Raw genomic sequence first — 22,789 nt, 5'->3', positions numbered from 1 at the left:
CATTTTATATATATTTTTATGTACTTTCCAATTTGTATTTTACACTGGGATCATGTAGTCTTTCATCTATAAATGTGCAGAATTTTATGTAAGCAAAATAAACCTTTTTCCGTATTGTCTTGTCCTTTGGTTCCTAATGTCTACATAACAACGATAAAAATGCTGCTCATGGATTGTAGGTCTTAGATAATTTCATATTTATCTAGATGGAGTTTGTTTTATGGCAAGTGAGGGTTAGGGAGGAGGCTGTTTTCTTTTCACCTCTACTGCATTTCCACCTCGACTTTCCTCCACCTAGCAGCTCTTATTGTAGGACGGGGATAGCAGTTAATTATCCCACTGAATGGGGCAATTCAATTATAATATATTTAAATCAGTTTGAACCCACGCCCTGGCTTCAAATTATACAAAACAAGTGCCTGCATGTGTACAAAAAATTACAATTGGCAAGTTACATTTGGGGATTGGAGGTGCTATTACCAAAGGATGAAAAATAAAATTTTAAAATAAAATAATACAACAAAATAAAATAAAAAACAGAACACCTGGGAATAAATCCAATAAAAATGCATCAAGTGTATATGAGAAACCATATAATATTTCAGAAATATATGAAAGTAGACATAAACAAATATAAAATCACATCATTGTTCTTAGATAGAAAAACTCCATATTATCAAACATCAATTGTCCCTAAGCTAATTTATAAATTTAATTTGTTTCTGAAACAGATACCACCAGTTCCTTATTGAATCCAAGCATGTTATTACAAAAAAAAAATCCCTACAGCTGAAAATACAAATAAAAATATGCAAGAAAACTCTGAAAAAGAAAAAAAGATGAGAGTAAACTTTTAGTTAAGCAGGAGCTCCAGAGATCTCCTGTACAATATTGCACATATAGTCATCAATGTATTTGTACACTTAAAAATCCATTAAGAGTGGGGCAAGTGGACATGCACCCCAATGTTTAGAGCAGCGCTATGGACAATAGCCAAATTATGGAAAGAGCCCAAATGTCCATTGACTGATGAAGGATAAAGAAGTGGTATATATATGCAATGGAGTCCTATTTGGCAATCAAGAAGAATGAAATCTTGCCGTTTGAAACAATGTGGATGGAACTAGAGTGTATTATGCCAAGCAACGTAAATCAGAGAAAAACAAACATATGATTTCACTTATATGTGGAATTTGAGAAACTCAACAGACGAACATAGGGGAAAGGAAGGGAAATTAAGATAAAAACCAAGAGGGAGGCAAACCATAAGGGACTCTCAAGTACAGAGAACAAACTGAGGGTTGCTGGAGAAGGGGTGTGTGGGGGGAATGGGTTTTGGGTGACGGGCATGAAGGAGGGCACTAAGACCACTAGGGTGACCTATCATATAAGTTATAAACATAGAAATGAAATGAAAGTACCTGAAAAGGATTTTCAGAGTTACAATCAAAGAGAAGAACATGCCAACAATAATTTACATCAGGGATCACTGGATTATTTGCACAACTCAGTGCCAGTATATTTGGAAGTGTACATGATGTGGAAATTTGGTACGAAGATATGCTTTACCAATATTGATCTCCCTAGTGTTAACAGGAAGTCTAAACAGAACAGTATCTACAAAAAGGGAGAAGTTTCTGAGACCCTCACAAATAAAAGCACCAGGATCAGAAGGTGAAATGCGAAGATTCAATAATTCCTTTAAATCTCAGTTAAGCCAATATTCATTTAAATTAAATTAATTTTAAAAAATTTAAATTTAATTTGAGAGAGAGAAAGAGAGAGAACAAGCACACAAGTAGGGGAGGGGCAGAGAGAAAGAGAGAGAGAGAATCCCAAGCAGGCTCTGGGCTGTTGGCACAGAGCCTGACATGGAACTCAATCTCACGAACTGTGAGATCATGACCTGAGTCGAAATTCAGAGTTGGATGCTTAACCAACTGAGTCACCCAGGTTCCCCAATACTCTTTTAAATAGCACTGGGTGGTTACCACATCTTTCCACACCTGTAGTTTTGCTGATTTTTTAGTCATCAGCTCTGATTAACTTTATTATTAAGAAACAAGAGTTCAAATTAATCCTTTGTTTTCCCTACCCACAAATACACAATCAAATACTCCCCGTATCCAAGCAGACACTAGAACCATAATGGTGGACAACCCTTTGTTCACAAATATAAATACCGAAACATTACACATAGAGGCAAACACACATGCATATGCACACCATACACTCAAATGCACAGCCATACACATTTACACACTCACATACACTCCATAGCAAACTCACACTCATGCAGACACTCATCAAATACAAGCACACACTCACATTTACACACTCACCCATATTCCTACATTCCCAGTCCCGTGTATGTAATTACATTCAAACTGTCTGCATGCACATGTGTGTCTCGACAATATGCTCCCATGTTGGAAGGATACAGGAATCTCCTGACCTTGGATGCCTGAAAGCAGGGGGGGGGGGGGCACTTTCCACCTTTCTAACTTCTTCCATCCCTGCAACAACCCCAAAGATGATATTTACCACGTGCTACATCTTAAAGTGCTGGGAGCATTGCCACTGCAGGTGCAGGCAAAGAGGGCAAAGTTGGAAGGTTGCAGGTGTGTTGGAGCAGGGTCCAAATGAGGCCAGAGGGAGAGGGTATAGTTAGTGTGCAGAGAGCATGGGAGCATGGAGAAACAGATGCAAAACTCTTCAAAGGCATAAGATGCCACAGTACTTGGTAAATACAGATAGGGACAGAAAAGCAAGGGGGAAAGGCTAAGATGAACCCTGAAGTATGGGATCAGAGTCCGGGACATCAGTATGTGCACAGAGTTGGCTGTAGATATGCAAGTAAAATCACTATGAAAAATAATTCAGTAAGCTAATAGGATATACTATTGATATACAAAGAAAAATGAAAGAGGGCTCATGAAATAAATAGCTTTAAAAAATAAAATGAAATAAACCCACCAGGTATGAACCTAACAAAAATGTGTAAAGCCAATATGTAGGAAAAAATAAAATATTCCTGACATATACGAAAGTAGAAATAAATGAATGTAAATTTACATCATGTTCTTGAGTGGAAAAACTAAATATTATAAAAGGTCAATTTTCCTTAAGCTAATTTATAAAATTAATTGGATCATGATACAGATACCATCAGTTAGTTTTTCGAATTAACAATGTTACTGCAAAAATCTAACAGAATAATGAACAAAGAAGAATAGGCACAAAAACTCTAAAAAAAACAAAAAACAAAAAAAAACACAAAATGGGTATGGTTATCCTTCTGAGATGTTTTTTTATTAACAGACTATTAGGTCAGTGAAGTCAAAAATTGAGAAGTATGCCAAAGTGCACAAGAAAAGTTAATAACCAGCAAAAACTAAAGTGGGGACACATCATTAACGCTTGGTATTTGGGAAATGGTAATTCCTATCAAAATGACCATGAATGGTCTTTTCTTTAAATCCCTCAGCAAGATAAAGGTCAAACAAAAGGGAAGTCTATAGGGTAAAAAATAATTAAAACAAGGTTAAATTCTTCGTAAGACTTGCTTCTTTCTCCCTGAGTAAACTTTTCTTAAAAATCGAATTTTCAAGCATAAAATAGTCTTCCAAAGTAACTGAGAACAAAGTTTTTTAAAAATTGCAATTGCAATGATATTTGGCAACTAAGGAGCTTAATCAATATACAGGTGCAATCTGGTAGTTCTGAAAGGCGTTTGGATTTATAATTCATCTCGAGAGGTGTAGATTCGAATATCAAAGAGAGAAAATTGATGACCACCCACATAGGCAGAAATGTTTGTTCCTTTAAAACAACAAGCCGCCCTCCACCCCCCACAGCCCAGGGCCCAGCGGTGAACGCCAGGGAAGGCAGTCCAGCAATCGGGGAGCAGAAGTGACAATTCAGTGCAAAGCTCTGATGGGGAGTTAGTACCAAACTGCACATTGTCCACAGAAGAGTTTTGCATTTCGCAGTGTAGCGTCCATCACCGACACTGACCACCCCGGCTTTTGCTTCATTAAACAAGGAGCTGTCCCTGACCAAGTCTCAGTCGCCCCTCAAAGACCCCAGGTCACAGGTTCCCCCACAGCTCCGCCTCAGTAGCCGGAGCGCGTCTCCACCGCTGGCTACAAATGTTTCCCAGGGTGCTGAGATCAACATGTCAAATACCACCACTCCCAACAGAAGCGGCCCACCCTTCCCTAACGTTGTACCCAGGCTGGATCCGAACGACACCAGCGAGATTGGAATGAATCCAAAAGCGGAACCCGAAACCGCCGGTCGGCAGGACAGAGGACCAAATGCCAGGCGAAGGACGGTGCCGGAGGCGAGACCCGGCTAGCCCAGGCCCCCGCCAGCACCCGCCTCTTCCTAGACAGCTTCGGCCCCACCCCGAGATCGCCCCGCCCGTTCGTCTCGATGCACGCGCATGCGCGCCTTTCTGCAGACCCGGAAGCAGATCCCGCGGAGCAACGATCGAGCTGGCGGGAGTGAGTCTCCATTTTTCTGGATCTTGCCCTGGAGGCGTTCTTAGTGCCCGCCTCCACATCCAGATTTCGGGGATCGCCTGGTAAGGTAGAATCCTTGAACCCTCTCACCCCTCTCGCTGGGAGTTCGTCCCTTTCGCCTTCGCTGCGTTACAGTAAAACGTTTCGATCCCAGTCGCTCGGTGCGGGTCCCGGGTGTCCGCGTCGTTTCTGGTTAAAATCTCTCTGAGGCAGGTTCGGGCCAAGCCTTTCTGCCTCTGGCCCTTGCAGACCCCAGTCGCCTTGCCAGTCGCTTTCCTGCTCAGAACCTTTCTCTGACTCCCGAAACTCCCCCCTCCCCTCAACCGCGTCCGGCACAGTCGTCACTAGGAAGGTGGATGCAGGCCCTTCGCCCCGCCTCAGCGAGGGCATAGTGGGGACAGAGATGGCAGGGGAAGACGCAGGAATCTGCGGAGTTAGAGGGTCATCGGAAAGTGTGGGGAGAAAGAACGGTGGGGATTCAAACACAGGCTGCCACAGAGTAGGGTGAAACTTTTGGAAGAGGAATAGTGAGGGAGGGAAACGGAAATGGACTAAAGGACAGAAGAGAAACAAGGACACAGAGAGACTTATTCAGAGAACAAAACATGTAGTGATCTCAAACAAAGCACGGGACCCAAACGCTAGCGAGTACAGAAGATAGTAAGTTGTGAAGTACTGATTTGTGGCTCTATGATCTTGTTAATCTAAAATTTGGTAAATTTTTTCAGTTGTGCAGAAGAAAATGAGAGTTGTGAAAACTGGTGTTTGAGGCAACTGCACTAAGTATTGCATCGGAAGATAATTCCATTTGCAACCCCTACTCATCTAGAGGGCAGAGGTCTAGCTCAGTCAGTCAATGGGGAAGACTTTCTGTAACCACATGGTGCTTTTTACAGTGGCCATTATTTAAATTTTTTTTTTCTTCAACGTTTTTTAATTTATTTTTGGGACAGAGAGACAGAGCATGAACGGGGGAGGGGCAGAGAGAGAGGGAGACACAGAATGGGAAACAGGCTCCAGGCTCCGACCCATCAGCCCAGAGCCTGACGCGGGGCTCGAACTCACGGACCGCGAGATCGTGACCTGGCTGAAGTCGGACGCTTAACCGACTGCGCCACCCAGGCGCCCCTACAGTGGCCATTATTAACAGTACTGTTTCTGTCCCCCTTTTTTCTGTGGCTCATGGCATTCTTTGCTAAACTTGATGTTATCCCCACACTTGTTTTATCTTTAATCTCAGAATCCATTGGCTATCTTTTTAATTTCCAAATTATTTTACCTCTTAATTTTATTGTTCAGATTATGAGTTTTACTTTCTAACCTATCATATATTGGAAGTATTCTGGATGTCTGTTAAAGAACTTTATAGTATTTCATTACACATCCGTTAAGGATGTTGATAATCTCTTAACACTCAAAACCTAGTTTAGCCAGTTAATTTAATATTCAACAGTTCTCTTCTTCCCCTAAGTTATCTTTTAAATTACCAAATGCTGAGCCGAAATCTCCAACTAAATAGATGTTCCCCTCAAGTCCCCTCTGCCTTCTCTGTACAGATGTTGAAGGGTGGTCTGGATTGATATGGAACTTTGTTCCAGCAGTGCTCATCTGTTCATAATACAGAGATTGCTCAGAGCTCATCCCCACAGGTGACCCTTTTTCATGTTTTCCAGGACTAGTAACTATTTGTAATTTCATATAGGTTTTCTGGAAAAAAGGAATTAAATGCTTGGGTTTGGTTAAACCCATGAAAGAGAAGCTTCTCTTGTTCAGGAATATGAACAGTAATCTGGAATTAGGATAAACCTTTTGTACTTAAACCTGTCCAGACCACCTTTTCAGAATTTACTTACACACAGTTCTGCTCACTCTACTCAGATTTCTTAAGGCTAACTTGGTCAAATTACTCCCCTTTGGAGTGCACCCACCTGTAACGTGAGATGATAGGCCAAGAATTCTGAACCTGGGCTAATAAGATCCCTGAAATGATTTTCAGAATCGGGTGTGTGTTTGTTTTTGGCCATTTTCTAGGAGAGGGTGTGCAGTTATCATTAGAGTTTACAGTGTGGTCTAGTTCCAAAAATAATGAAAACCACTAAGAAAGAGGCAGGAGCATAGTCTTAGAGACAGGGATATGCCTCTGTCAGCTCCATCCTCTCTGGGTATCCTGGCTAAATCTTAAACATTTGATCATGTCATCTTTTGACTTTAAACCCTCTTACAGGCTTCCCATCACCATCAAGACAAAGATCTAAACTCTCAGTATGGCTACCAGGGAGCTCTGGAGCTGGGGTGACCCTTAAGAGTTATTCCAAATTGATGGCATGGACAGGCTTCTGTATCCTGCATCAACCATTCCTTGGATGCTGGCTGCCTAGGGAGGAGCCAAGAACTTGAATGAAGCAATTTCTTTTGGTCAAGTGCCAGGATAACGTAGACTGTGGAGTGTGTTGGTTTCAGCAGTGGGGAGGGCTTTCTGAAGGAATGGGTGAAAAATGCACCTGTTGGACTCCATATAAGACTTTATTGTCCCTGCATCCCTCCTGTTGCAATGGGCAGCAAAGAACTCTTTCTCCCACAGTGAGGTTCTATGTATTGTGGCAGAGGAAGGGGTTATGTTGATTCCAAACATTAAACAACATACCTTTTGCCACACAGTATAACCTTACCTGAGAAAGAAGACCAGAAGAGGGAAAAAAGGAGGAATGGCTCTTTTCCAGGTAAAAGTCATATTTTTCACTGATTGTTCTTTTTCCTAAAATGTCACACTTTGGACTCATTAATCTCTGTCTCCATGGTATCCTGCCTAAATTATTTACTGACACCCACGGCCTTCTCCCTATTTCCTCTCATCTCCATGTAGATTCCATCTCACTGTGACTCAGTGACATAGCACTTGGGAAGACGCTCCTTTTAGGTGGTCATCCTGTGAGGGATTTTCTCCGCAGGCAGGAACTGGAGATGGGGAGTAGGCTCTGTGGTGTCCATGAGGTTGGGCAGTAAGGATTGTTCACAGACCCCTTCTGGATGCCCTTCAGCTCATATAAACCAGAATTAAAGAGATTACTATTATGTAAGTAATAGTATGCACAAGTACCTGAGAAACCCTGAAAAATAAGACGACTAATGGGGGAAGTTTGCTTGTCCAATTTCATAATGCCGTTTGACATTAAACAAGGGAATCAGTGTGCTTCTGACTACAAAACATTAATATTTTGGAATAGAATGGGAAGTTCAAAGTAGGAATAAGAAATAGAGAGGGTGTTTTATTTAATTAACATAAATTAGTTTTATTTTTTTGTTTTTTTTATTATTTTTTTTAATACATGAAGTTTATTGTCAAATTGGTTTCCATACAACATAATTAGTTTTAAAGTGTAGAATCAACCTATTTCTCTAACACTAAGTGTTCCTTGAATTATTTATAGCACATCCATCTCAAAAGACCATCTCAAAAGAGTACCTTTAGGAACTCTTACACCATACATCTTTTAGATAAAAATGTTTATAACTTAACCAGACATAGGAGCAGAACTTTCTGTCATCAGAGAGGCTGATGCTGAATTTTCATTTTATGAATTATTGTTAAATATTGTTATTTTTATATTTTTCTGTTAAACTCCCCTAGAATATGTATTTTTGTGGTTCATTTCCACACAGGTATGTATTCTGGAAACTAAGAAGTAAAATACCTCCTTCGCTGTCATATCTTCCACCATCAATGATTGTCTTCATCAGGAAGTGGTGTTCTCTTTAGTGCAGATCTTCTAAAAATACATTTATATATTATAATGTGATTTTAGAAAATATTTTTCTGTAAATGTTTTATCACATTTTCTGCAAATTTGAAATGTTTACATATGATATGTTTGGATGTTGTTTTCATGTTAGTAAACATAGAGATAACTGCTTTTTTTCGATCCTCATTGGAACATTCTGTAAGTGAAGATATGTGAGTCCTTTACAATTTCTTACTGTTACAAAGAATGCCATGGTTGCTGCTTCTGAGCAGGCCGACTTCACTACAGACTTCTAAGGATATCTTAATGATTCTGTACCTTAAGCATGATTACCAGATTAATGATGGTCTTTCTGAGGAGACAGATGTTCCACTTACTAAATAAAGATTTTAAATCAACTGTCTTGAACATCCTCAGCTAAAGGAAAACATGGAAGAGAACTAAGAAGTAGGGAAACAGTGTTTCAACAAATAGAAAATATCACTAAAGAGACAAATTATAGTAAAGGGAAGGAATAGAAATTCTAGAGTTGAAAGAGTATAAACACCAAAATTAGAAATTCACTAGAGGGTTCATTAGCAGATGGGCAATAAGAATAATCAGTGAACCTAAACATCGATTAACTGAAATTATCAAGCAGAAGAAAGGGGGAAAAAAGCTGAATAAAAGGGGAAAAAAAGAAGAAAAATGACCAGAGACTAAGAAACCTTTATGATACTATCAAGAATACTTATATACATATAATAGGAGTCCCAGAAGAAAAGGACAGAGAAAAAAGGAACAGAAAGAATATTTGAAGAAATAAGACCTGAAAACCTAATTGTATCAAAAACAACCTACATATTCAAAAAACTCAATGAATTTCAGCTCTGACAGGTGCATGGAGATACCTGGCAGTCACATAATCAGTCAAATTTTATAAGACAAAAAAGAGAATGTGGAAAGCAGCAAGACAGGAAAACTTCTCGCATACAGGGATTCTGAATACGTTTAATGGCCTGTTTCTCATCAGAAACTGTGGAGGCCAGGAAGCATTCTCATGACGTATTTAAAATTTGAAAGATTAAAAAAAAAAATCTATGAGGAATTCGTTATCAGGCAAACTATGCTTTAAAATTGATAGCATAATTAAGAGCCTCCTGCATGAACAAAAGCAGGTGGAGTTCACACTTACAGACTCAGCCTACGTGAAATACCAAATGGAGTTCTTCAGGCTGAAATGGGTAGTAATTAGTGGTACATCACTAATAATAAAGAACACTAGTAAAGGTAACTATGTAAGTAAATACAAAAGCCAGTATTATATATTTGTTTTCTAAGTCATTTTTTCCTATGTGTCTTAAAAGACAAATGTGTAAAACAATAAGCAAACCTGACTTTGAGTGAGTGAAACATCTGTTCATTTGTTATAAAGTAGTTTTGACAGTAACATAAAGGGAGACTGTATAGCAGCAGTTGTTGTATGCTATTAAAGCTAAGTTAATATCAACTAAACTGTAAACTGTAGTTCCCAGGATATCCACTCAGAAAATAACTTGAAAATAGACAAAAATAAATACAAAGGCAATCAAAATGTTACTCACACACATAGACACCAAAAGAAAGGAGGAATTATGAAAGAAAATAGACATACAAACAGCAGATGTCAGAAGTATTTCTTACCAGTTGTAATTTAAAATATGCATAGATTAAACTCTTTAATAAAAGACAAAGGAATTGGTTTTAAAAATGATTCCACTCTATGTCTATAAAAGGTTCACTTTTTTAAAGTCTTTATTTTTATTTTGAGAGAGAGGTTGAGTGAGGGAGTGGCTGAGACAGAGAGAGAATCTTAAGCGGTCTTCACACTGTCAGCGCAGAACCAAATGCAGGGATCGAACTCATGAACTGTGAGATCATGACCTCACCTGAAATCGAGAGTCAGATGCTTAAGCGACTGAGCCACCTAGGTGCTCCAAGGCTTACTTTAGGTACACAAATAGGTTGAAAGTGGAAAGATGGAAAAAGATATTCCATGCAGATAGTAATGAAACCTAGCTGGGTAATTATACAGATATCAGCCCAAATAGAGTTTAAGTTGTAAAATTGTTATCAACGATGTGGAAGGACCTATACTGAAAAAAGTGCTGATCCATCAGGAAGATAAAACAAGTATAAGCAATATGTACATGGAAGCAAAGCCCCCAAATTTTTGAAGCAACCATTGAGGAGATGGTTCTATGGTAGTTGGAGACCTCAGTGCTCCCTTTTTTTAAATAATGCATAGAACAACCAGACATCAATAAGAAAGGAGTGAGCAATGCTGTAAACCAGCTAGGCTCCGCAGACACATACAGAACACTGCATCCAACAAAAACTGAAAAATTAAGAGTAGAAAGGAACTTGCTCAGTCTGAAAAAGTGTATTATTAAAATTCCATGGCTAACTTCATACTCAATGAACAGCTGAAAACTTCCCCTTAATATTAAGAATAAAACAAGTGTGACTCATTTTGCCACCACATGTCAACACTACTGGAAGTTCTAGCCAGAGAAAACACAGAAGAAAAATAAATACAGTATGTCAAAATTGGAAAAGAAATCAAACTATCTATATTCATAGTATACATGATCTTCCACTTAGAAATAAAGAATCCTTAGACTTAGAATGAATTCATTGAAGTTACAAAATACAATATCAACACTCAAATTTAGTTGTATTTCTTCTGTACAGTAGCAATCAACAAATGGAAAGTAAGTAAACAATTCCATTTACAAGAGCAAGGAAATGAATAAGTTTAACGAGGAAATGGAAGATTTATATACAGTGAAAACCAAAAAGTTGCTGAGGAAAATTAAAGAAAACTTAAATGTCAAGATATCCAGTGTTTGTGGATTGGAAGACTGTAAAATGTGAGTCCTCCCCAGAGCAGTATAAAGTAATACAGTCCTCAGCAAAATCCCAGCTGCGTTTTTTGCCCAAATGGGAATCCTGATTCTAAAACTCATATTGAATTGATAAGGATGCCACATAACCAAAATAAACATGAGAAAGAACAAAATTTGAGGACCTACAATTCCCGACATCAAACCTTCTACAATAACTTGGAGTAATCAAAAGTATAATTGCATCATAGGCTAGAAATATTGATCAAAGCGATAGAACTGAGTGTCCACAAATAAACCCATACATCTATAATCCATTGCTTTTTTACAAGTGTGTCAAAAACAGTGGAAAAAGAATAGTCTTATAAATCGTACAACTAGTTGTGTGAGAATGAAATTGAAACTACCTTGTACCATATAAGGAAATCAATTCAGAATTAACGATTAAATGTACGAGCTAAAACTATAAAAGTCTTAAGTGAAAACATAGGGGTAAATCTTTAGTACCTTAGGGTTGGCAGTGGATGTTTACACATGACCCCAAAAGCAAAAGAGAAAAAGACAAAGTAGATAAATTGGTCATCATCATAATTAATCATGTCTGTGCATTGAAGGACATTATCACATAAATGAATTGGTTTACTTAATGGGAGGAGATAATTTGCCAATCACATATCTACTAAGGGTCTAGAACCTAGAATATAAGAACGTATACCTTATACATTTCATTATACATTAACATGTACAATATATGAAGAACATATACAAGTCAACAACCAAAATACAAAGAACCCAACTTAAAAAATGGTCAAAGGATTTTAATAGCCATTTCTCCATAGAAGATACACAAAGGAAATAAGCACATGAAGAGATGTTCAGTGAAAGGAGTTATTAGTAAAATGCATATCAAAACCACCATGAGATATCATTTCACACCCACTAGGATGACTATTGTAAAACAACAACAACAAAAAAAGTGTCTGTAAAGAGGTGGAGGAATTAGAATCATGACACACCGTGTTAGAAAGTAGCTGCTGTGGAAAAGAGTGTGGCAGTAATTTTAAACCACGTGACCCAGTAATTACACTTCTAGGTATTTATATAACCAAAAGAATTGAAAACAAATATCTAAGCACTTACTTGTGCTCGAAAGTTCATAGCAACTTACTAATATTAGCCAAAGTTGATAACAACGAAATGCCCATCAGTAGTTGAGTGAATATGGTCTAGTCCTGCAGTGGAATACTCTGCAGCCAGAAGAAAGGAAATGTTCCACTGATATATACTATATCATGGATGAACCCCAAACATTATTCTAAGTGAAAGAAGGCAGATGCAAAAGGTCACATTTTTTATACCATTCCATTCACATGAAAAGTCCAAAATCGGTAAATCCATAGAGACAAAGCATTAGTGGTTGCCAGGGACTGGGCAATAGGAAGCACCTGTTAATGGGTAAAGGATTTCCTTTGGGGGTGATGAAAATGTTTTCAATCTAGACAGAGGTGATGTTTGTGCAACATTGTGAATGCACTAAATGCCACTGAATGGTACTTTAAAATGGCTAATTTTATTAGCTCATCAAAATTATTTTACACGGAAAGGGAACACTCACTCCAGCCTAGTCAGTCTTTACACATCTCTGCTTCTCTAATTTTGTGTCAAATAAGAACACTTTCCCTGTCCACTTGGTGAAATGTCTTTTCTTCTCAGGGACGGTTGACATTCAGGGATGTAGCCATAGAGTTCTCTCAGGAGGAGTGGGAGTGCCTGGACCCCGCTCAGAGGGTCTTGTACAGGGATGTGATGTTGGAGAACTACAGGAACCTGGTCTCCGTGGGTGAGGATAACTTCCCTCCAGAAGTCGGTAATTACTTTTTATGTCTTTGCATTTTCTACTCAGAGCCACTGTTTTGATCATAGGAGTTTCAAATTCCTGTTCTTAAGGGAGTGATTGCAGCTGTTTTGATTGAGAATGGAAAGACTTCATAATGTGGCAAATGGATTCTAACTTCGTTTTCTTCAAAAGTTCTCCATTCCTGCATGTTTAGTTGGGAGGTGATGACAGGCACTGGATGTTATATGTAAGTGATGAATCACTAATTACTACTGAAACCAATATTATACTATATGCTAACCAACTAGAATTTAAAATCTGGGAGTTTGGGAAATAGGATTTAAAAACCCTTAAATTCTTAGTAAAGTCAACTCTCATTGACATCTTTAAAGATAAGGCTCAAGGGGCGCCTGGGTGGCTCAGTCGGTTAAGCGGCCGACTTCGGCTCAGGTCATGATCTCATGGTCCATGAGTTCAAGCCCCGCGTCGGGCTCTGTGCTGACAGCTCAGAGCCTGGAGCCCGCTTCGGATTCTGTGTCTCCCTCTCTCTCTGCCCCTCCCCCGTTCATGCTCTGTCTCTCTCTGTCTCAAAAATAAATAAACGTTAAAAAAAAAAAAATTTAAAAAAGATAAGGCTCAGAGAGAAGTTATTTAAAGTTGGGGGAAAAAAGGAAACCTTATAGTCAATTTTCATAAATATCTGATTCTGTGGTCTTACCCTTGTGCTTTTGGTTAGTCGTTCTTGGAAAAGAACCAGATCTCTGCATTCCTACAATAATCCTTAAGCATTCTGGCAGTTAGCTGATTAATTTTCAAATATGTTTCTACACCCACATAAAATGAATGTCCTTTTTTCTTTACTGAACAAAGAGCTGGGAATGTATTCTGGAAGAGCAAAGCAGATCATGTTCTGTTTTTCTTTATAAATGGAAATCTCTTCTTGAGCTGAATATCATCTCCATTTTGGAAGAAGGGAAAGATCCCAGGACTGTGGAAAGTGAACTGAATATATGGGAAAATCCAGACAGGTGGGAATGTGTTGGGATGTGAGCACAAGTCAGAGCTCAGATGGGCACAGAGTAAGCAGCTCCAGTAAACATTGTTTGGGAAGGATCTGTGGGAAAATAAAAGTTTATTTCTTAGGAGCTTTCAAAGGACATCCCCTGCCACCCCCTACACACTTCTCATTCTGTTATTCAGATGAGTAAATCAAATATGTACAAGGTTAAACTCCAACTTTTAGAACCTATAACACAGTTACCTGGCCTCTCTGACCATACTGGTTCTGAGCTTTCAGAGGGACTGGGATGGCTGTCCCTAAGGAGTCTTTTCCCTGATCTCTCTTGGTTCTCATTCCATACAGGTCAGAGCTGAGGCCTCTGTAGTGCAGACCCCAGGACCTATTCACTTTCCATTTCCATTTTGTATCCTTGGGAGAACTTCTAAGGAGACAAACAAAATGTAATCAATGTCTAATAAAGTAGAGCTAAAGTTTATCTCTTTCTTTCCTGGGCCATCCTGGCTTCTTGAGGTCGGGTGCTTTTGCATTAATTAGGAGGAAGTCGTGATGTGGATAATTCCAAAAAGTGAAATTCCAAAATTAGATGTAGTTTACATATAGCACAGCTTAACTGATATTTCTAGTTAGCTTTTCTATTGAAAAAACCTGTATTATTCCATATATGTTTATTGTATTCTTAGTATACAGAAAGTACCATATTGATACATACATATGTATATATATATATATATATTTTTTTTTTTTTTCCTGCAGGAGGGGGGAGTTGTTTTAAGAACTCGACGCAGCAGTAATTTTTGTTTTGTTTTTAAGTAATCTCTGCACCCTTTTGATCCCTTCACCCGTTTGTGCCACCATCCCCTCAACTTCCTGCCTCTAGTAACCACAAATATGCTCTCTCTATCTAAGAGGGGTTGTATTGTTTTTTTAAGATTCCACATATAAGAGAAAACATACTGTCTTGGTCTTGTACTCATTCTACTTAGTACAGTTTCCTCAAGGTCCGTCCCTTTAGTCACAAATGGCAAGATTCTACTCTTTTTTATGGCTGGATAATGTGTCATATACACACATCTTTATTTACCCATCAGTGGACATTTAGATTGTGTCTGTATCTCAGCTATTGTAAATAGTGCTGCAGTGAACATTAGAATGCTTCTATCTTTTTGAGTTAGTACTTTGATTTCTTCAGATAACTACTCAGAAGTAGAATTAGCGGATCACACAGTAGTGTGTGGCCACACCAATTTTGGCTCCAACCAATAGTGCACAAATTCTCCACCCATCACCAACACTTGTTTATTTCTTGTCTTTTTGATAATTGACATTCTAAGAGGTGTGAAGTGAAACCTGATTGTGATTTTGATTTGCATTTCCTTGATGATGAATGATGTTGAGCATCTTTTCATGGTCCTGTTGGCCATCTCTAAGTTTTTGGAAAATGTCTATTCAGATCTTCTGCCCATTTCTTAAATTGGGTTATTTGAGCATTTTTGGGCAATATTTTAGATTACCAGTCCATTATCAGATACATGATTTGCTAATATTTTCTCCTATTCAGTAGGTTCCCTTTGTATTTTGTTGAAAAGGTGTTCTTTTGCTGTGCAGACACTTTTTAGTTTGATGTAGTCCCACTTACTTTTGGTTTTGTTGATTTATCTTTTGGTGTCAACAGTCAAAAAAACAAAAACAAAACCATCATTCCCGGGATCTGTGTCAAGGAGCTCTTCCTATAAACCCTATCTTACAGGAATTTTATGGTTTAAGGTCTTAAGTTTAAGTCTTTTTTTTTTAATTTTTTTTTCAACTTTTATTTATTTTTGGGACAGAGAGAGAGAGAGAGAGCATTAACAGGGGAGGGGCAGAGAGAGAGGGAGACACAGAATCGGAAGCAGGCTCCAGGCTCTGAGCCATCAGCCCAGAGCCTGACGCGGGGCTCGAACTCACAGACCGCGAGATTGTGACCTGGCTGAAGTCGGACGCTTAACCGACTGCGCCACCCAGGCGCCCCAAGTTTAAGTCTTTAATGCATTGTGAGTTAATTATTGTGTATGATGTCAGACAGTGGTCCAGTTTCACTCTTTTGCCTGTGGCTGTCCAGTTTTCCCAAACCATCTATTAAAGAGATTGTGCTTTCCCCATTGTATAGTCTTTTCTCTTTTGTTGTAAATTAAGTGACCATCTGTGTGAGTTTATTTCTGGGCTCTATTTTGTTCTGGTGATCTATGTGTCTATTAGATTTATTCTAATACCACACTGTTTTAATTACCACAGATTTGTAATCAGGGTGTTGAAATCAGGGAATATGATGCCTCCAGCTGTGTTCTTCTTTCTCAAGATGCTTTTACTTTGCAGGGTCTTTTGAGGTTCCATACATATTTTAGGATTTCTCTGTTTCATGTGTAGGTTTTTGTGTGGACATAAATGTCAACTTATTTGTGTAAATACCAAGGAGTGCAGTTGCTACATCACATTTGAGAGTATGTTTAGTTTTGTAAGAACGTGCAAACTGTCTTCCAGACTGGTGCACCATTTTGCGTTCCCACCAGCAATGAATGAGAATTCTTATTGGTCCACATTCTCACTAGTATTTGTGTTAGTGTTCTGGATTTTGGCCATTCACCTAAATGTGTAGTGATAACTCATTGTTACATATTTACCTCAGTTAAATTTATGACTTTTTTTAAAAAACATTTTTGAGAGAGAGCGTGATTTGGGTAGGGACAGAGAGAGAGTGAGAGACTCTGATGTAGGCTCCAGTCTCAGAGTTGTCAGCACAGAGCCCGACATGGGTTTCAAAACTAAAAACCATGCAATCATGACATGAGTCAAAGTCGGACCTTCAAACGATTGAGCCACCCAGGCCGCCCCTATGGCATTCTTTAAACTGAGTGTTTTTGATATCTTGAGAACGTATTTTTTTAAGTTACTGCTTTAGTCAGAGAGATATCATTAACTTGATTTGTCATAGGTTTTTAAATAATGATACATTATTTTTGTGAGCTTGTGTGTCTCAGTCGGTTAAGCGTCTTGACTCTGGATTTTGTCTGAGGTCATGATCTCACAGTTCCTGAGTTCGAGTCTGGCATTGTGCAGTGTGCTTACAGTGTGAAGACTGCTTGATATTCTCTCTCTTCCTGCCCCTCCCGTATTCACAAGCTTGCTCTCGCTCTCTAAGTAAATAAACTTAAAAAAAAAAAATTCTTGTACATGTCTCCTGGAACATGTATCTATTATATAATTCTTTTGATTATATACCTGGAAAAGGAATTTGTGGGATATTTAGTTTGATAATTTTTAGAGCAAATACTGAAATAGATATAAGCCTACAGTCTTCTTATAATACCATACTGTCTCCCTGTTGAATGTTTTCTACTGTTACTTCATACCCGTAGTATAAGTTCTTACAGAATGAGTCACTATTATGCCTGTTGCTAAATCAGTTCCTTTTTCTAATATCAGGCTTTAAACTTATAACACAATCATATTCCCATAGATGTGCAAGTATAAGCACTGTCCCCACATTTATAGAAAGAAAACTTAAAAACATTGTAAATAACAATAGTGTTTGAAGTCTATGCTTGAGAAACTTCCTGTATTCATTATAAAATAATATTTTGGTGTTAATTATGGCATTTAGTATAAAATATTTACCTTCCAATTCTATTTGATAGGGAGTTCTGCTGGATTTGCAATCAAGGAATTATCACCAATACAGGACATTAATAAAGGAGAATTTTACCACTTAGTGATATTGGAGAGAAATGAAAGTCATGACATCAAGGATTTTGATCTCAAGGAAGTCTGGGAAAATAGGCATGAGTTTGAAAATCACTGGGGATATGATGCAAGAAATTACAAAGAAGTGCCTTTGACCCATAACAAAAATGTCACATGGAGAAAAGATCAAAAACTTAATCAGCTCTCAGTTACTCTTCCTCAAAAGCAGTGCGCTTCTGTAAGAAATAATACATACCTGTATTTCATGGATTATGAGCCATTTGTAAGGAATGTATTAAAAATGGACAATAATAGAAGTGGTGCTGGAAACCAGTACATAGACTGCTTGGAAAATAGAATTGGATTAAGTTTACAGGCACACCTGGCTGAACTGCAGACATTTCATAGTGAGGAGAAAATGTATGAATGTAATCCAACTGAGAAGTCTGTTGGCAATGGTTCCTCAGTCTTACCACTTGAAACAATTCCTCCCAGGACCCAAAACATTTGGAATAAGTCTAGGAAGATTTTTAAATATCGTTTGTTACCTGCACAAGACAGGAAAGCACACACTAGAGGAAAATCTTACAAATGTAATGAATGTGGGAAGGTTTTTAGCAAAAGCTCAAACCTCATGAGTCATGAAAGAATTCATTCTGGACAGAGACCTTATAAATGTAATGACTGTGGCAAAGCCTTTACGGAGCACTCACATCTTACTCAACATAAGAAAATCCATACTGGAGAGAAACCTTATAAATGTGATGAGTGTGGCAAAGCGTTTAACCAATGTTCGAACCTCACTAGGCATCAAAGAATCCATACAGGAGAGAAACCATATAAATGTAACATATGTGGCAAGGTCTGTAGTCAAAATTCAAACCTTGCAAATCATCAGAGAATGCATACTGGGGAGAAACCTTACAAATGTAATGAATGTGGTAAGGCTTTTATCCAACGTTCACACCTTTGGAGTCATGAGAGAATTCATACTGGGGAGAAACCTTACAAATGTAATGAATGCAGCAAAGCCTTTGCTGAGCGTTCAAGCCTTACTCAACATAAAAAAATCCATACTGGAGAGAAACCTTACAAATGTAATGAGTGTGGCAAAGCTTTTAAACAGTGCTCTCACCTCATTAGACATCAGAATACACATCCTGGAGAGAAGCCACACAAATGTGATGTATGTGGCAAGGCTTTTATCCAGAGTTCTAGCCTTGTAGAACATCAGAGGATTCATACAGGAGAAAAACCGTATAAATGTAATAAATGTGATAAAGCTTTTATCAGACGTTCACACCTCTGGGGTCATGAACGAACTCATACTGGAGAGAAACCTTACAAATGTAGTGAGTGTGGCAAAGCCTTTGCTGAGCGCTCAAATCTTACTCAGCATAGAAAAATCCATACTGGAGAGAAACCTTATAAATGTAATGAGTGTGGCAAAGCGTTTACCCAATTTGCAAACCTTACTAGGCATCAGAAAATACACACTGGAGAGAAACCACACAAATGTAATGTGTGTGGCAAGGCTTTTATCCAAAGTTCAAGCCTTATGGAACATCAGAGAACTCATACAGGAGAAAAACCTTACAGATGTAATAAATGTGATAAGGCTTTTATCAAACGTTCACACCTTTGGGGTCACGAGAGAACTCATACTGGAGAGAAACCATACAAATGTATTGAGTGTGGCAAAGCATTTACGGAGCGTTCACATCTTACTCAGCATAAGAAAATCCATACCGGGGAGAAACCTTATAAGTGTAATGAGTGTGACAAAGCTTTTACCCAATTTGCAAAACTTACCAGGCATCAGAAAATACATAATGAAAAGAAACAGTATAAACCTAATATGTGTTGCAGTGCTTTTATTCAAAGCTCAAGCTTTGGTGATCATCATAGAACTCATAGGAGAAAGAAACCTTGCAAATAATATGAGCAAGTATTCAACACTTACTTAACATCAGATTTTCCATCATGGAGAGGAACCATATGAAGCTAACATATTTGGGAAAGCTAGTAATGAGGGTTCACACTTCACCTGATATCAGAATACAAATCTCTGAAAGGAAGGACACTGAAGAAATGTATGGCAAGGCTTATCCAAAGCTTGTTACACCTTGTGGAACATAAATTTTACCAGAGAATTATTACAAAGTAGTGAGTGTGATCAGGTTTATAAAAAATGTATAAATTGGGGAGGGGGGTAAAATAGATGAATGGGATTAAGAGGTACTGACTTGCAGTTATAAAAAAAAAATGTACAACTCTGCTTTGTGGTCTTGAAAGCATTCACATAACATGGAAGCCATACAAATATGCAAGGTCTTTACCTCAGGAAGCACCTAAGAATTTATCCTGGACAGAAACATTACACCTGTAATGAAGGCGATAATTTCTTTAGCCAGTTCTCTCAGTAGATTGCAATTAAAGAATTCACACTAGAGGGAACTAGGTCTGTTTTGAGGATTAACTATTCTTAGGTATTAAATTCCACAGAAAATTAAAATTATTTAAAACTCATGAGATAATGTATGTCAATGGAACAAGTAGATCTGTGGAAAGACCTAATCATCTTCTGTTTAGATATTTTGTAAAGATTTTATTTACCTCTCTACACCCAACGTGGGGCTCAAAGTCACAACCCTGAGAGCAAGAGTCATGCTTTTCCAACTGAGCCAGCCAGGAATCTCTATGACGTTTTTCACTCAGTTAAGGTTTCTTGATGCTACATTATTATTGATGACTTATAACCTCAAGTTTGGAATCCACTGATGTTATACTTTCATTACATGTGTTTCATTTGTCAACCATAGTGCTGATCTCAGAGAAAGTATGAAAGGAACCTCTTTTATTAGGTGGGGCTTAGTCATACCTATATACCCTGGAAAAACTAGGATGCTGATTTTAAGATCTAGAATAGTATATATTTTGGAGCATAAGGAGTGACCAGGAATAAATCTAAAAGCTATTATGTAAATTACCATGTTTTCTGTGGTCACAGCCCCTTCTCTGGATTTGTTGGTATGATTGAGAGCCTTGTTTGATAACTATGGGGTTATGCTATCAAATATGTGATCGTGAAACATTAGACTGAGACATTGAGACAATGATATTTTCATGTGGGAATGAGGGGTTATTAAGGATGGTATTTATGTTAGAGAAAATGGAAGGGGAATGATGGTCTCTCCCTCTTTTGAAACGTAATAGCTATTATATATCATGGATGAGTAAAAATTAGTCTTAATTTTGGAAACTGAAGAGAAAGTTCTAGAGGACATTTAAATCAAAAGAACCAAAGTAGGGGCACATAGGTGGATCAGTATGTTTAGTATCTGCCTCAATTTCTGCTCAGGGTCATGGGATCAACCTCTATGTTGGGCTTTCCTCTTGAGTGTAGAATCTGCTTACCATTTTCTCTCTCTCTCTCTGTCCCTCTTGCCTACTCATGCTCTTTCTAAAAAATAATAAGTAAATAAATAACCCAAAAGAGTATGCTTGTGAAAGACCCAAATTTGGCCACTTAAAATGCATTTTCATACCATTTTATTTAGGGTACCCTATTTCCCATATCTAAGTAAGTAAAATATAAGCTTTTATGTAACCCTGAATGAATCCTGTTCCTTTTATTATCCCAAGTGCATCACACTTCTTTGGAGCATTTCATAATGAACATTAATAAAACATCCTTAGACTCTTAGGTTGAATGTCATCCATAACAATTTTTTTTCATGTTATATTCAAACCTACAGTTTTGGAAATATATGTTGAATTTCAGAGTTACCCACCCATAGCACATCTCAAGTATTTTTGTGGTTCTAATGAAAATACCATAGCAATGCAGTTTCAAACTCTCACCCATCACAATTTGCATCCCCATTCATGAATACAGACCATGATTCTATTTCTGCCTGCCTTTTGTGCTGAAATGAGACCCATGGTTTGCATTAAGTGAAATTTACATTAAATGAAATTAGAAAAAGAGCAAGCATATGAAAAGTATTAGGAACTGTAGGAAAATTTGAGGAGTAAGGATAAAGGTAACACAATCTATATTTTGTGCTGGAGTGCTCAGGGAATAATTTGAAAAGATAAATCTTCATGAGTTTACTCTCAAGAATGAACAACACAATGGGAATCTTGTTTGGTAACTAGAAATCTCACATATTTACCCTCTAAAACATTTTTTGCTTTTGTTTGCATTTGTGCTTACTCCACTGGGACAGGATGTTTGGATGTCAAGAATGATGACTCCGTTCACTCAAGTGTTCGAAGAATGTTGGTTATATAATGACGCTTTCTCGGGAGAGCAGGGCAGACTTCTCAAGTTCTGAAAATGGCTAGAGAAAGCAGGCAATGGTGACTACTTTGTTACGATGCATCCTGTGTGGGGCCGGGGTGATGGTACTCATTGACACTGTGAACTTAGAACTACTGCCAAGGAAGGGCCTCTCGGGCTTTATTATTAGCTTGCCCTGCCCAGATGAGCAGAATAGTAAGAGGTAATGACGCTTCACAGGTATCATTAGTCGGCCATCAAGACTAGAGTCAGACTCTTTTCTATAAAACTGTTTACTCCTGACTGACTTGGTTGGGAAAGACCACAATCTTCCTCATGCTAACTACTACCTTCTTTTTCCAGCTGTATATGTAGCCCCCACCACACAATATGATTGTGGAAAAGGGTTATGATACACTGTTTAGATCAGTTACTTAAGGTATTTTTAGACTTGTTATGATGTCAGGATTTTTTTTTATTAAGTTATAGCCTGATATTAAAATACATTCAGAAATGATACAGTATTTCCCAACTACAAACCTTTTGTAGATCGTTCACTTTAAGGGAGGTTAGAATGAATTGAATCTCAAAATCAGTCCTATCATTTTTCTAGCAAGATGCTAGAATCAGAGAGTGCCTGAGTGGCTCAGTCAGCTAAGAGTCCAACTCTTGATTTTTTGTGCAGGGCATGATTTCATGATTCATGGGTTTGAGCCCTGGGTTGGGCTCCACACTGAGTATGGAAAAATAAACTTTAAGAAACTTTTTTAAAAAGTACTAGAATCAGAATATCTGTATT

The 22,789-nt window shown here is 38.1% G+C and overlaps 1 protein-coding gene across 1 annotated transcript; it reads left to right on the top strand.

Annotated features, from left to right (window-relative positions):
- The first annotated feature begins 4,472 nt into the window (after positions 1-4,472).
- On the top strand, positions 4,473-22,645 carry LOC125153761 (zinc finger protein 677-like). The gene is made up of 4 exons (XM_047837260.1): positions 4,473-4,588; positions 7,185-7,246; positions 12,844-12,997; positions 17,660-22,645. Exons 2-4 carry the CDS (start codon positions 7,232-7,234, stop codon positions 19,642-19,644), a joined length of 2,154 nt encoding a protein of 717 aa, XP_047693216.1. The 5' UTR covers positions 4,473-4,588; positions 7,185-7,231; the 3' UTR covers positions 19,645-22,645.
- Positions 22,646-22,789: the final 144 nt, after the last annotated feature.

Source organism: Prionailurus viverrinus, chromosome E2, assembly GCF_022837055.1.
Source record: "Prionailurus viverrinus isolate Anna chromosome E2, UM_Priviv_1.0, whole genome shotgun sequence".
NCBI lineage: Eukaryota > Metazoa > Chordata > Mammalia > Carnivora > Felidae > Prionailurus > Prionailurus viverrinus.
The sequence above is the reverse complement of the archived record's forward strand: the minus strand, read 5'-3'. Positions and strand labels throughout refer to the sequence as shown.

Excerpts from the sequence above, each read along its gene's own strand:
- LOC125153761 (XM_047837260.1), top strand. Across the intron at positions 12,998-17,659 it reads TAACTTCCCTCCAGAAGTCG|GGAGTTCTGCTGGATTTGCA; the intron begins GTAATTACTTTT and ends TCTATTTGATAG.